Source organism: Heterodontus francisci, chromosome 2 (assembly GCF_036365525.1).
Source record: "Heterodontus francisci isolate sHetFra1 chromosome 2, sHetFra1.hap1, whole genome shotgun sequence".
NCBI classification, from domain to species: Eukaryota; Metazoa; Chordata; class Chondrichthyes; order Heterodontiformes; family Heterodontidae; genus Heterodontus; species Heterodontus francisci.
Genome location: NC_090372.1, coordinates 98761841 through 98774910, shown reverse-complemented (window position 1 = coordinate 98774910; position 13070 = coordinate 98761841). Strand labels below are relative to the sequence as shown.

The window sequence follows — 13070 nt, the reverse complement described above, 5'->3', positions numbered from 1 at the left end:
TGACCTCTGAGCTCAAATTCCAGATGTGCTCTCCCAGCAGGTGGGACTCTGGGTCAGGAGTGCACATTCATCAAATTCACTTATGATATGTTTCAACAAGGTACAGTATAACATTTTGCGTTTGTAAGCAAGAGGGTAGAAATTACTGTTTGTTGTGTTTTCTACCCATTTAAAGGGTTAATAATGTCTCATAAAATAATGGGAAGAAGAATTTGATGCAAGCACATTAAGTGTTTGTATGATAACATCACTGACAATAATTTTGTCCTAAATAGAAAAAGATTTTCCAGACAGATCTAATAAAGACTGTGCTAAACTACTACGTTTTGTAGATAAAATACGTGAAAAAATAATGATAGGAAGTCACATCAGTGGGGTTGAATTCCTCTGTGCTATTTTAAGCACATTGATTAAAGTGCTTCTGCTAGATGTCTGTGTGCTCTACTTTAACATAGTTGTTAATCTGTTAAAAAGAAACAATAACTTTATTAGAATAGTGCACATAGGAATTTGCAGCAGTGTTAATGCACCAAATAAAGGAATTTTAACCCACAATTGCAATAAACCTTAAAAATCAAAACAACTCAGAGTAGGAATGTGACACATGGATTAACAAGTGAAAGCATTTTGACATAGTTTTGGGAACATTAGAAAGAAAATACAATTATTTTTACCAAACAAATGCAAAATGTAATGGTTGAGGGCTAATTTTGATTGACAGGGCTCGTCATTAATTAACACACAGATAGTTCACAGAAAATCTGATTATTTGAACAAGGAGATGTGAATAACACAATTATAGGGTTAATGCTTATAATGCACTGAATTAAGAAATATAATATTGGCAAGGCTGCTTATTTTGCTGTTTTTTGCAAGTTGCACATTTTCCTATAATTTACTATTTTTTCCCCTCGTACTGGGTAAGGTGAACTGTGAACGGTTATGTCACAAGATGAGTAGTGGCATTGAACCACCATCTCTCTTTCCCCCTGCTCTGGGGGATTCTGTTAGTTTCTCAAGATAACTGGCATAATCCATAAATACCAAGCTGCTATCCCACATCTATATTGCTCTCCAAAGCATGGAACATAAATGTCTTGACCTTTTGCAAAGTTGCAACATCCAGCCATGGTGGTGACATAACAAACCACAAAAATACCACAGTTGCCCATGAAATCAGCTCTACCTTCTATGAAGCTGCAGCTGCCATCAATAAGTTTGCTGTTGCTCTCTTGTACAACAGAACAACACTTGTACCGTTCATGCCTTGGGGTTGGCATCATTATCTATACCAGGCAGGTGGTATCATCATCCTAGAGATCACAGTTATTTTCCACATAGTTACAAGCACTGTTCCATACATACTGGCATTACATATAAGATTGGCGACCACCCTCCAGGCAGAAGGATGGCATAATCATTGGTGAGGTCACACCTATTTTCCACATAGTTCAAGATGCAGTTCCACTCATTAGCAAAGTGTTGCCAGAGTCTGGAATGCTATTCTATCTATGAGATCTATTAGTAGGGAGACCAATAGCATCGTGGTGTTGTTACTGGACTAGTAATCCAGAGGCCTGGACTAACTTGTCATACAGGGAGTGCAACAAAGGTTCACCAGACTAGTTCCTGGGATGACAGGATTGTCCTTTGAGGAGAGATTGAGGAGGCTGGGCCTGTATTCTCTGGAGTTTAGAAGAATGAGAGGTAATCTCATTGAAACAAAAGAAAATTCTTATAGGGCTTGATATGGTAGATAATGGAAGGATGTTTCTCCTGGCTGGGAGATGTCTAGAACCAGGGGACACAGTCTCAGAATAAGGGCTAGACCATTTAGGACTGAGATGAAGAGGAATTTCTTCACTCAGAGGGTGGTGAATCTTTGGAATTTTCTACCCCAGAAGGTGGTGGAGGCTCAGTCATTGAAAATGTTCAAGACAGAGATCGATAGATTTCTAGATATTAAAGGCTTCAAGGGATATGAGGATAGTGTCGGAAAATTATGCTGAGGTAGAAGATCAGCCATGATCTTGTTGAATGGTGGAGCAGGCGCGAGGGGCTGAATGGTCTACTCCTGCTCCTATATCCTATCTTCCTATGATCCTCATCTCCCCTTCATTGTGTGGCAAAGCCATCCCTCAGATCACAACCATTTTTCATAAGGATAATAGAATGGTAACAGCTCAGAAGGAGGTCATTCAGTCCATTATGTCCATGGCCTCTCTGTGTAAGAGCTACTCAGCTAGTCCCACTCCCTCACCTTTTCCCTGTAGCCCTGCAAACTTTTTTTCTTCAGATAATTATGAAATTCCCTTTTGAAAGCCACGTTTGAATCTGCCTCCACCACACTCACAGGCAGTGCATCCTGGATCTTAACCACTTGCAGCATAAAAAGGTTCTTCTTCATGTTATTTCTGGTTCTTTTGCCAGTCACCTTAAATCAGTGTCCTTTGGTTCTTGACCATTCTGCCAACAGGAACAGTTTCTCCCTATCTGCTTCATACAGACCTCTCATGATTTTGAACATCTTTATCAAATCTCCTCTCAACCTTCTCTTCTCTAAGGAGAACAGCCCCAGTTTCTCCAATCTATCCTCAAAACTGAAGTATCTCATCCTTGGAACCAATCTCATGGATCTTTTCTGCATGCTCTCCATGCCTTCACAAGCTTCCTAAATTATGGTGCCCAGAATTGGCCGAACCAGTGTTTTATAAAGTTTCACAATAAGTTCTTTGCTTTTGTACTCTATGCCTCTGTTCATAAAGCCCAGGTTTCTGTATGCCTTATTAACTGCTTTCTCAACCTGCCCTGCCACCTTCACCAATTTGTGCACATATACCCCAGCATCCTCTGCTCCTGCACCTCCTATAGAATTGCACGCTTTATCTTATATTGCCTTTCTTCATTCTTCCTACCAAAATGAATCACTTCACACTTCTTTGCCCTTAACAAATCAGGCTTTTCTTAATTAATCCACATTTGTTCAAGTGACTGTTAATTTTGTCCCAGATTATCATTTCCTAATGCTTTCCCAAATCTGAGGTTAATGTGACGTGCCTGTTGTTGCTGGGTTTATACTTACACCGTTTTTTGAACAAGAGTGTAACATTTGCAATACTCCAGTCCCCTGGCACCACCCCTGTATCTAAAGAGGATTGAAGGATACTTCCACAGTTTCCACCCTGACCTTAGTATCTTCAGATGCATCCCATCCAGTCCTGGTGACTTATCAACTTTAAGTACAGCCAGCCTTTCTAATACCTACTCTTTATCAATTTTTAGCCCATCCAGTGTCTCAACTACCTCTTCTTTCATTACCGCTTTGGCAGCATCTTTTTCCTTGGTAAAGTCAAATGCAAAGCAGTCATTTAGTCATTTAGCGTCTGAACCATGCTCCCTGCCTCCTTTTTGATTCCTTATCGGCCCCACTCCTTCTTTTACCATCCTTTTTACTAACTTTATGCCTGTGGAAGATTTTGGGTTTTCTTTTATGTTGGCTGCCACTCTCTTCTCATATTCTCTCTTTGCTGCTCTTATTTCTTTTTTCACTTCCCCTCTGAACTTTCTATATTCAGCCTGGTTCTCACTTGTATTATCAACCTGACCTCTGTCATACGCAGCCTTTTTCTGCTTCATCATACTCTCTATCTCTTTCGTCTTGCAGGGTGCTCTGGCTTTGTTTGTCCAACCTTTTCCATTTTCTCCTTTTAAGGATACTGACATTTCCATTATTCCACTTAATTTCACAAACTTTCACAAGTCTTCTTTAAAGTTGTCCCTGCCATCTACAATGGTCCCAACGTCAACCTGCCAATGAATATGCTGCACTATCCCGTAGGTTGCTGCCATTAGGTTCTTCAAGTATGTTGCTACCACCTATGAGTCAGTTGGTATAATTCATGAAGTTTACTTGATGGTATATAACATGCATGTGTGTCATAAACACTGAAGAAGTTATTGAATCTAACTTTAAAAATTGCTTCAGCCTTTGCAATCAGCTTTGTTGTTGAAACTCATTTTCTTGTGACGTTTTCCTGGGGAGCAGTGCTCATCCTTGGAATGCCCCCACCTAGTTTCATTTACAATGCTCATAAAGTAAATCAATCTGTAATTAGGAATAGTTTCCATGCGATATATGCACATCAAAGGGGACTATACAATGCATTATAAATCTGTCAAAGGTCATTCAAAGTCTGTTTAGTACCAACAGTAAAACTCAGCAGGCCAGGTTCAGGAATAAAATATCAGCTCTCAATTGGCACATATTAAAAGAGCTCTATGAAACTCAATGCCTGTTAGTGGATGCACTCCATGGGGACCCTTCTGCTCAGCATCATTGAAGCACGTCTGCATTGAATCTGCTTGTCTAAAATGAGAGAATCTATAGAAGATCCCTCAAACTGAGGATATGTTTAGCAAAGCAGGTTTTACTTAAAATTGCCTGTTGTGTGATAGATCAAAAGGTAAATACTTCATCGGGTAGATTCTGCAAGTGTCATTCCTGCTGCTTATTTTTGTAATGGATGGAAAATCAAGCAGGGCCTGCTTAGATCCACACCTGAATTCCAGATATGCACTTCCAGTATGCAAGGCTCTTTGCCAGAAGCATATATTTGTAAAATGACCTTTCTGTACACTTATCCTACCTTTATTAATCAACTCAAAGCCTCCTATTCCAAGTATTTCCTACTTCGCTGTTAGCTATACAATTTAATGGTGATTTTGGGCAATTTATTACAAGTACTGGTCTTGAACTGGTGTCTGTAGAGTGCAATGAAGAGCCAATTGAGCCCAGTAATGTTGGTGGCTCCCATGTCACACTCTAGCCAGTGATAGTGGAGTTTGCACATACCTGCTTGCACATTTGCTCAGAATGCCACTCAATGGCCTCTGAAACCTGATTAGATTTGAATATTTGGAGACAGTCAACAGCCTGCTAACATTACAAGCAATGAAAGTTAAGCTCAAAAATCCCTCTGTAGTCTAATTCAACTTTTGAAACATGGCTTCAATGGATTGCAGCTATATCATGGCTGGGGTTCAAGGTTCAATGACTGCAATTATCTTTTGAAAATGGTCTCACACCTATTACCTTTACTATGTCCTGCAATCACTGAGCTGTTACCTGAATTATAATGCCAGTTTTGCGGTGTTGCAATTCTGAAGCTACTCCATATCAAAAACAATTGCAGAAGTATGAAGCTTTTTTTTTACTTCAGGATCATTAATTTTAATATTCTCAATTGAATGAAGTTGGGGCCCTGAAATTCTGCAGGGCTACCTCCAGACTCCTGCTGTAACTTTGGCAGTAGACCTAAAGAAGCCCCAGAGAAATGACATAAGCAGTCATTGTCAGCCATTCACACTGTTTCTCTGGGAGTTCTGCCAGTCTCCAGCAGAAACCCTGCAGAAATATCAGGGCCAGGACATTCTAACTGCACTGATTCGCCATTTTAAACAACAGTCCCACATGTAATAATCCTTGTTTCCCACACCATAATTCAGAGATTGTACTGCTTAAAACACAGCAGAAGCCCAGAATGCTGAGCATTCCACCAATAAGTGATGTCATTGATCTGTTAATATTTACATATCACATTGAAATTTAAAGAAATTAAATTAAAGCTAGTCAATCTCATTTGGGATTGCAAATGGGGATTCATACCCAAATGCAGAACTTGGTCCAGCAGGATTAGGGAGTGGGGGGAAAATGGACCAAGGTTGTGGGGGGTGCGTGTACAAGAGGGAAGGGGGTGGGGGAGAGGAAAAGGGAATGGAGAGAGAGAGCAGAAAAAAAGAAGGGAAAAGCAGATAGAGGGAGGGGAAATGGGAGAGGTGGGAGAAGAGGAAAGGAGGGGAGAGAGGATGATGGGGATAGGGTGGCAATTTGGAAGAAGAAAGTGAAGAAGAGGAAGGAAAGGTGACGGGGGTGGAGGACCAGGACAACAGGGAAGGCTGATGGAGTCCAGAATGGGGATGGGAAAAGGGAGGGGACATGGAGTGGGTAGGAGTAATGGGTAGACAAGGGGGAATTGGAAGGGTAAGGAGAATGGAAAGAGTTGAAGGATGGGGAAGGAAGCTGTCAGAAAGGGAACAAAATGGGGAAGGGAAAAAGGAGAGGGATAGAGAAAGAAGATGGAGGATGAGGAGATGGAGGATGTCTGGATGATTAATGGTGGGGGGAGTTATAATTTCCCAGGGCACATTTTGCTGCTTAGTGACAGGAGGGGCGGTGATTTAGGAATGATTTCCCTTTGGGGGTAGGCAGAAAGACACAGGGCCAAAATACTACTCAGTGGGGGAGGGGGAATTGCAAAAGAAAGTCAATGAGGAAGGGTACAAGAAGATGCTAGGCTTATCATGGAGAACAGCTTTGTAACACTGCTCGTTGATTCATATGGCAGTGTGATGGATGCGCAATTCCACTGATCAAAGTTCAGGCAATTTGTGGCCCAGGGAGGACCCCCACCAGGAACCAATTCAGCCCCCCGCCCCCCGGACTGCAAGACCAAACCCCAGTCCCCCCTTGCCAGGGCCTTCCAGACTGGCCACAGAGACCTCGCCTCACCTACCTCTTCTCCAGGGTTCCAGCACTGGACCTGGGTCTGAAGCCTCTGCCGTACTGACAGTGGCCACTGCTCCCAGTGGCACTGCTGAGCTGCTGGCCCTGTGATTGGCAGGCATCTCTTGGAGGCTGCAACTGTCATAGAGAGAGAGAGAGGGAGAGAGAGTGAAAGGGGGACAGAGAGAGAGGGGCAGAGAAAGAGAGAGAGTGAAAGGGGGAACAGAGAGACAGGACAGAGACAGAGGGGGAACAGAGAGAGAGAGGGAGAGGGAGTGATTCTCATCCCTTTAAAGACTTTAAAGCAGGTTGCCAACCTTTTCGTGTGGGGGGCCACATTACAATTTTTGTCTTACATGGGGGGGCCAGTGAGACAATTTTGGAAAGATAAAGGCATTAAAATTTATCTTACTATTAATCAGAACAACAACAAAGCTGCATTTTTGTGAAGAAGCCTTCAATGAGAATACTAATTTATTGACTTACTTTGTGGTCACTCTGTTGGACACTGATTTAGTGAGATACCCAGCATTTTTTTGCTTGCACAAGTAGTCAATGTTTGCCCGCACACTTGTTGTCATGATATGGAGTATTCTGGTAGATGTCATTCTGTCAGGAGTGACCTTGATCACTCTCTCTCCCTCTCTCTCTGCCCCCCTCTCTCTTTTTCTCTGTCCCCTCTCCCTCTCTCTGTCTGTTCCCCCTGTCTCTCTGTCCCCCTCTCTCTCTCTGTCCCCCGTTCACTCTCTCTCTTTCTCTGCCCCTCTCTCTATCCCCCTCTCTCTCTGTGTCCCCCTTTCTCTCTCTCTCTCTCTGACAGTTGCAGAGAGCGGGAGTGCTCAGCAGATGGTTGATCAGTTTTTTAAAAATCTCAAGTCAGTTTCACAGCTGGCAGATACTGACATCGCGAACAGCAGTTTCTGAATGTCGGACAGATTCAGGATTTTAAAAAATATGACAATTTTGTAATGCAGCTTCTGTGACACTAAGGTTGCGAACAAACTGACTTAATCTCAGACTTTTGCCAGGCAGAAGGATGGAGTCGGTAGCTAGGGAATGGAGATTGGAGCAGGGACCAAAATAGTAGCTTCAGTCTTCCCAATATTTAATTAAAGGAAATTTCTGTTCATCCAGTACTGGATGTGGCTAAGCAGTCTGATAATTTGACAATGGGGATGAGTCGAGAAAAGTGGTGGTGAGGTAGAGCTGAGTGTCGTCAGCATATGCGTGAAAACTATTGCTGTGCTTTCGAATGATGTCGCCGAGGGCAGCAAGTAGATGAGAATAGAAGGGGCCAAGGATAGATCCTTGGGGGACACAAAAGGTAATGGTGCAGGAGAAGGAAGAAAAGCCATTGCTGGCTACTATTAGATAGATAAGAATGGAACCAGGTGAGAGTAGTCCCACCCAGCTGGATGACAGTGGAGAGGCATTAGAGGAGGATGGTTTGGTCAACCATTTCAAAAACTGCGGACAGGTCAAGAAGGATGAGGAGGGAAAGTTTACCTTTGTCACAGTCACATAGAATGTCATTTGTGACTTTGATAAGAGCTGGTTCGGTACTGTGGTGGGGCGGAAACCTGATTGGAGGATTCAAACAAGGGATTCCAGGAAAGATGGGAACAGATTTTGTTTGAAATAAAAAATATCAGAAAATGCTGTAAATACTCTACAGGTCTGGCAGCATCTGCACATGCCGATTCCCAGGCTCCATCCTGCCCCTGGGCCATTTTCCAAGAGGCAAGATGGTGGTGGGGTGCTGGGCGGGGTGATGTGTGGGGCAGCAGGGCTACCTGCTCACGAACGGCGGGTAGCCTATTAAAGTAATTAATGACCTAGTCAGGCCAACTGGGATTTTCCAGGTGGCAGGGGCCAATTTAACAGCCTGAGCATGGGCCAGTGCTCCAGGCTGGCCTAGAGGCCCTCCCTGCCTACCTGGGTGCTGCCAGCAGCTGCAGGCCACCCTGTAGAATAGTTTCCACTCCCCTGCCATCCCACCCTACAGTGGTGGCCTGGCAGCAAAATCCAATTTTATTTAAACTTTGTACAAGCTGAAGAGAGGACACCTCCATTTTGAAGTTTCCTCTCCCTCACTTACCTTCCATTGCATCTTGCTGCTGCTTTCAAGAGCCCGTCCACCATCCTTAATTGCACAGCGAGCCCGCCCTCTAGCCATTAATTGGCTGCTCTGGAGAAAATCACAATGAGTGACTGTTTCCCACACATTGCGGGCTTCTGACCCACATTTGAACCTGACAGTGGGGTTCAGAAACCCGCAAGGAAAATTCTGCCCAATGTCTTAGATCTGTCATCTTTCAACAGAATTCAAAAAGGTTGGGTTTTAAGCAAGTACGGACGCAGGGAAAGGTCGAAGGCAGCTTGGGTGGTGTGGGTAGTGGGGGTTGGTCAGAACAAAAAGCAAGGTCTGTGATAGGGCAGGATAGATTAAATGACAAAAATGAGGATGGTGCAAGGTCAAAGGAGATATAAATGGGATAAGCAAAGAAACAAAAGATTGGTCTAGAGGAGGTGTAAATGGGAAAGCAGAATCATCACCAAAAGCACTCAGGTTAAAACCTCCCTGTACATGGATGACGTTGCCATCTTCTGCTTGGACCCGCTGTCTGTGCGCAGACTGATGAGCATCTGCGACCAGTTCGAACTGGCCTCGGGAGCCAAAATTAACCACGGCAAGAGCGAGGCCATGTTCTTTGGGAATTGGGCTCACCGATCCTTTGTCCCCTTCACCGTTAGGCCAGACTACCTGAAGGTGCTGGGGATATGGTTTGGAAGGGCCGGGGCGTGCACCAAAACCTGGAAGGAGCGAGTAGCCAGGGTGTACCATAAACTGAGCATGTGGGAGCAGCGATCTCTCTCCATTATGGGTAAGAATCTGGTCACCAGGTGCGAGGCGCTCATGTTGTTGCTGTATGTGGCGCAGGTCTGGCCCACACCCGACTCCTGCACTGTGGCGGTCACCCGAGCCATTTTCCGCTTCATCTGGGGATCCAAAATGGACCGGGTACGGAGGGACACGATGTTGCGAAGGATGGGCCTGGTCACATTGCCACGGAACGCTCCATCCAGTTGAACTGTGCCATACCACCTATCCTCGTGGAAAAGTTTCTGCAGAAAAACACCTTTGACCACCAATCCATCAGGCAGTGGTCTGCACGGAATGTCCTCAAGGCCCTCAAGGGAAAAGGAGATGGTGGATCCTGTCGGATGGTTCCCCGAGCAGACTCCAAAGTCATTTGGCAGAATGCTTCATCACCAGAACTTTCAAACAAGCACCAAGATGTAGCTTGGCTGGTGGTGAGAAGAGCCCTCCCCGTCAGATCCTTCCTGCACGCCCGAAGTCTCATCCACTCCGCACAATGCCCTCGAGGTAGCTGTGGTGGGGAAGAGATGGTTGCCCACCTCCTTCTGGAATGTGTCTTTGCAAAGCAGGTGTGGAAAGAGATGTAGTGGTTTTTGTCGAGGTTCATCCCAAGCAGCTCTGTAACACAGGAGTCTGTGCTCTACGGGCTGTTCCCAGGGACGCACACTGAGATAAACATCAACTGCTGCTGGAGGACTGTCAATTCGGTAAAAGACGCCCTTTGGTCTGCCCGAAACTTGCTGGTCTTCCAACGCAAAGAGTTGTCCATGACCGAATGTTGCAGACTGGCACATTCCAAGGTCCAGGACTACGTGCTGAGGGATGCACTAAAGCTTGGGACAGCTGCAGCACAGGCTCAATGGGGAAAGACCACTGTGTAAGATCCCCCCACCAAGCTGAACTGAGGGGCTGGAACCATGGAAAATCCCTCGAACTGTATCCGGAAAATATTTGTTTGCTGTAAAATGCACATAGCATGTAAAATGAAATGGAAGGGTTGTGGGGCAACTCACTCCTGTATTGAAGGAAACTGATCTCCTTTGCACTCTTTGTATTGTTTGACTTGGTGCTGTTTGGAACTGTTTAGTAATGTATTTTTTACAGATTTTTATGAATAAAGTATATTTTGGAAATTAAAAAAAATCGCCAACAGCAATAATGTTTGACTTTGGTAAAGAACTTAGCTAGCTCTTAAAGATGATTGGTTTGACTACAAGACTCATCCAGCAATGCATAACATGACCTATCCCACTTGTTTGCATTGGTACTCTTTAAACTTGTTTTAGATAAGCAACTTTGTTTGGGAGTTAAGAATTTATAGCATTATATTAGTATGTAGTTTATTCTTCATGCAGCCTTTTACTGTTGGCTGCTCAAAATTTTAAATTTTGTTTAGAATGTAACATTTCATAACTTTATGAGTTAGAGACCGTGCAACTAAAAGCTTAAATTATAATCAACTGATGTGAAATTGTATTACAAGGTTCTGCATGCAATTTATGGAAAAGTATATTTCTTGAAACAAGAAAGCAGATACTGAATTTTTCCAGGTGGCTTGCTGTGAGAATTAAATTGAGAATTTACTGCAGACTCGTTCATAGTTTTTATCATTGTCCCACAGGACTGTGGTCATGCCAATCGCCAGTGAGTTCAATCCAGATGTGGTTTTGGTATCAGCTGGTTTTGATGCAGTCGAAGGTCATGCCTCTCCTTTGGGTGGATACAAAGTCAAAGCCAAATGTAAGTCCTTCCAGTTCTGTGCTGTGACTAAGATTACACAGTAGGAAAACCTGTGAAAAACAAACACTCAAAGCACAACTGTTATTTTGGTTTCTGTTCCATCAGGTTATGTCCTCCTCCCATTATAACTTAGCTGCTCTCTTCCATGCATCTGGGAGTCTGACAAATGAGTCTACAGACTACTGCACAACTTTACTGGCAGGAAGGTTCTTCATCACTCCTCCCTTCCAACTGTTGAACTTGGCTGATTCAACTGGCCCAGACTCCAATATTTATTTCAGCTCAGAATTTTTTGACTGATAGCAGTTTTACAGTCTTTCAAAATAATAAGAAATTGTGGAAAACATTTGTAGAAACGTGTCATTTGGCAAAGTTTTAACCATTGCTATATATTTTCAACAGTCAAATCTCAGATCCAGGTTGCAGTTTCTACATTATTGGGTAGATTTAATGATTTTGCTCTCTCAGTAGAGGACTTTGCACTGTATATTATGTATGGGCACAGAGGTCAGCAGTCCCTTTAGGATTATTTGCTTATTAATTTCAAAGCTCTGGATTGCAATTTCACAAAATCTACCTCGTATAGAACTGTGTATTTTTATGTTGATACTCGAGTTCCATGCCATCTCTGATTGCTGAGATGAAATTCAGCTGCCCTTGACAGCTGATAAGAATCTCAGGTGAAAAGATGTTGGACCATCTTAATTCATTTTCTAAAGATTGTCAGTCTACGGCATAAAGTTAACAACATGACAATGATCTTAATAGACTTTTTTCAATATAATATAGAATGGCCATGCAGTAAGGTAACAACGTTCAAACAAGTTTAATTTAGGTTTAAAAATAAAATTAGTTGGAAGTAGAAAAAAATGCAAATTGAGTTTTATTGAGTCCTAGCACTGTGATTACCCAACACCGTTATATATCATAGCTCTTGCCATTATCAACACAACACTGCAACACAAAAAGACTATCAAGATATCAACCCTGTCATCGCACACACACGGTCAAGCTTAAATTGATCCTCATATACAGACTACAGCTTTCATGCTGTGTTGTGCCTTGGAACCTGCTGTGATCAGGCACAAATGGTTTGGTAACAAAGTGAGAGATAACATAAAAATGCAAAGGTGTCCTCAGTGCTCCTTCTTTCCACTGGTTTGTTCAATATTGAATTCTTCCAGCTATTTGCTCTACATCATTTGCCGATTTGTCTGCGTCTTCTCCAGGTTCTGCATATACAACTGCACTTTGGTTACCTGGGGACTACTAGTTCGCTGCATTCTTACTATTCTGTAAAGTCAGGTCAGAAAATAAAGTGTTTCGCAGCACCACATTCTTTTAAATTCAGCAATTAAAGTTTCACAAGGACGAGCCTGTTATTACAAATACATGTGGGGTCAGGAGGTCGTGCATATGCCTCCTGGTAATAAACGAACTGCTGCATCCTGGACGGTCTCAAGCTTCTTGAATGTTGTTGAGGCTGCATCGATTCAGGCGAGTGGTGAGTATTCCATTACACTCCTGACTTGAGTCTTGTAGATGGTGGAGAGGCAGTGAGGATCAGTAGGTGAGCCACATTGCATAGTACCCAATTTCTGCCCTGCTTTATAGCCATGGTGTTGATATGGCTGGTCCAGTTAAGCTTCTGGTCAATGGTAACTCCCAAGGAGTTCATACTAGGAGACTTGGTAATGGTGATGTCATTCAAGTTCAAGGGGAAATAGCTTGGCTTTCTCTTATTTAAGATGGTCATATCTGGCACTTCTAGAGGGAAAGAGTTTGTTATGTCTCCCTATAGGGTAACCAGCTGGGCCTTTGCTCAGCAACTCTGCCCCTTGACCCAACAGCCAGGCTTAGATTGGGAATTTTCTGCTGTGGTGCGAA

General features: G+C 43.4%; 1 protein-coding gene across 15 annotated transcripts in view; it reads left to right on the top strand.

Moving 5' to 3' along the window:
- LOC137345926 (histone deacetylase 9-like) overlaps positions 1-13070 on the top strand; it is a 1063883-nt gene that overhangs the window by 943530 nt on the left and 107283 nt on the right. For all 15 annotated transcript variants that reach the window (XR_010968622.1, XM_068009206.1, XM_068009189.1 and 12 more), the window contains one exon: positions 11065-11183. Coding sequence is in view for 14 of the 15 variants with exons in the window: in XM_068009206.1 (XP_067865307.1) it covers positions 11065-11183 (119 nt within the window). In the remaining variant the exon portion in view is untranslated. The remainder of the gene's footprint in view (positions 1-11064; positions 11184-13070) is intronic.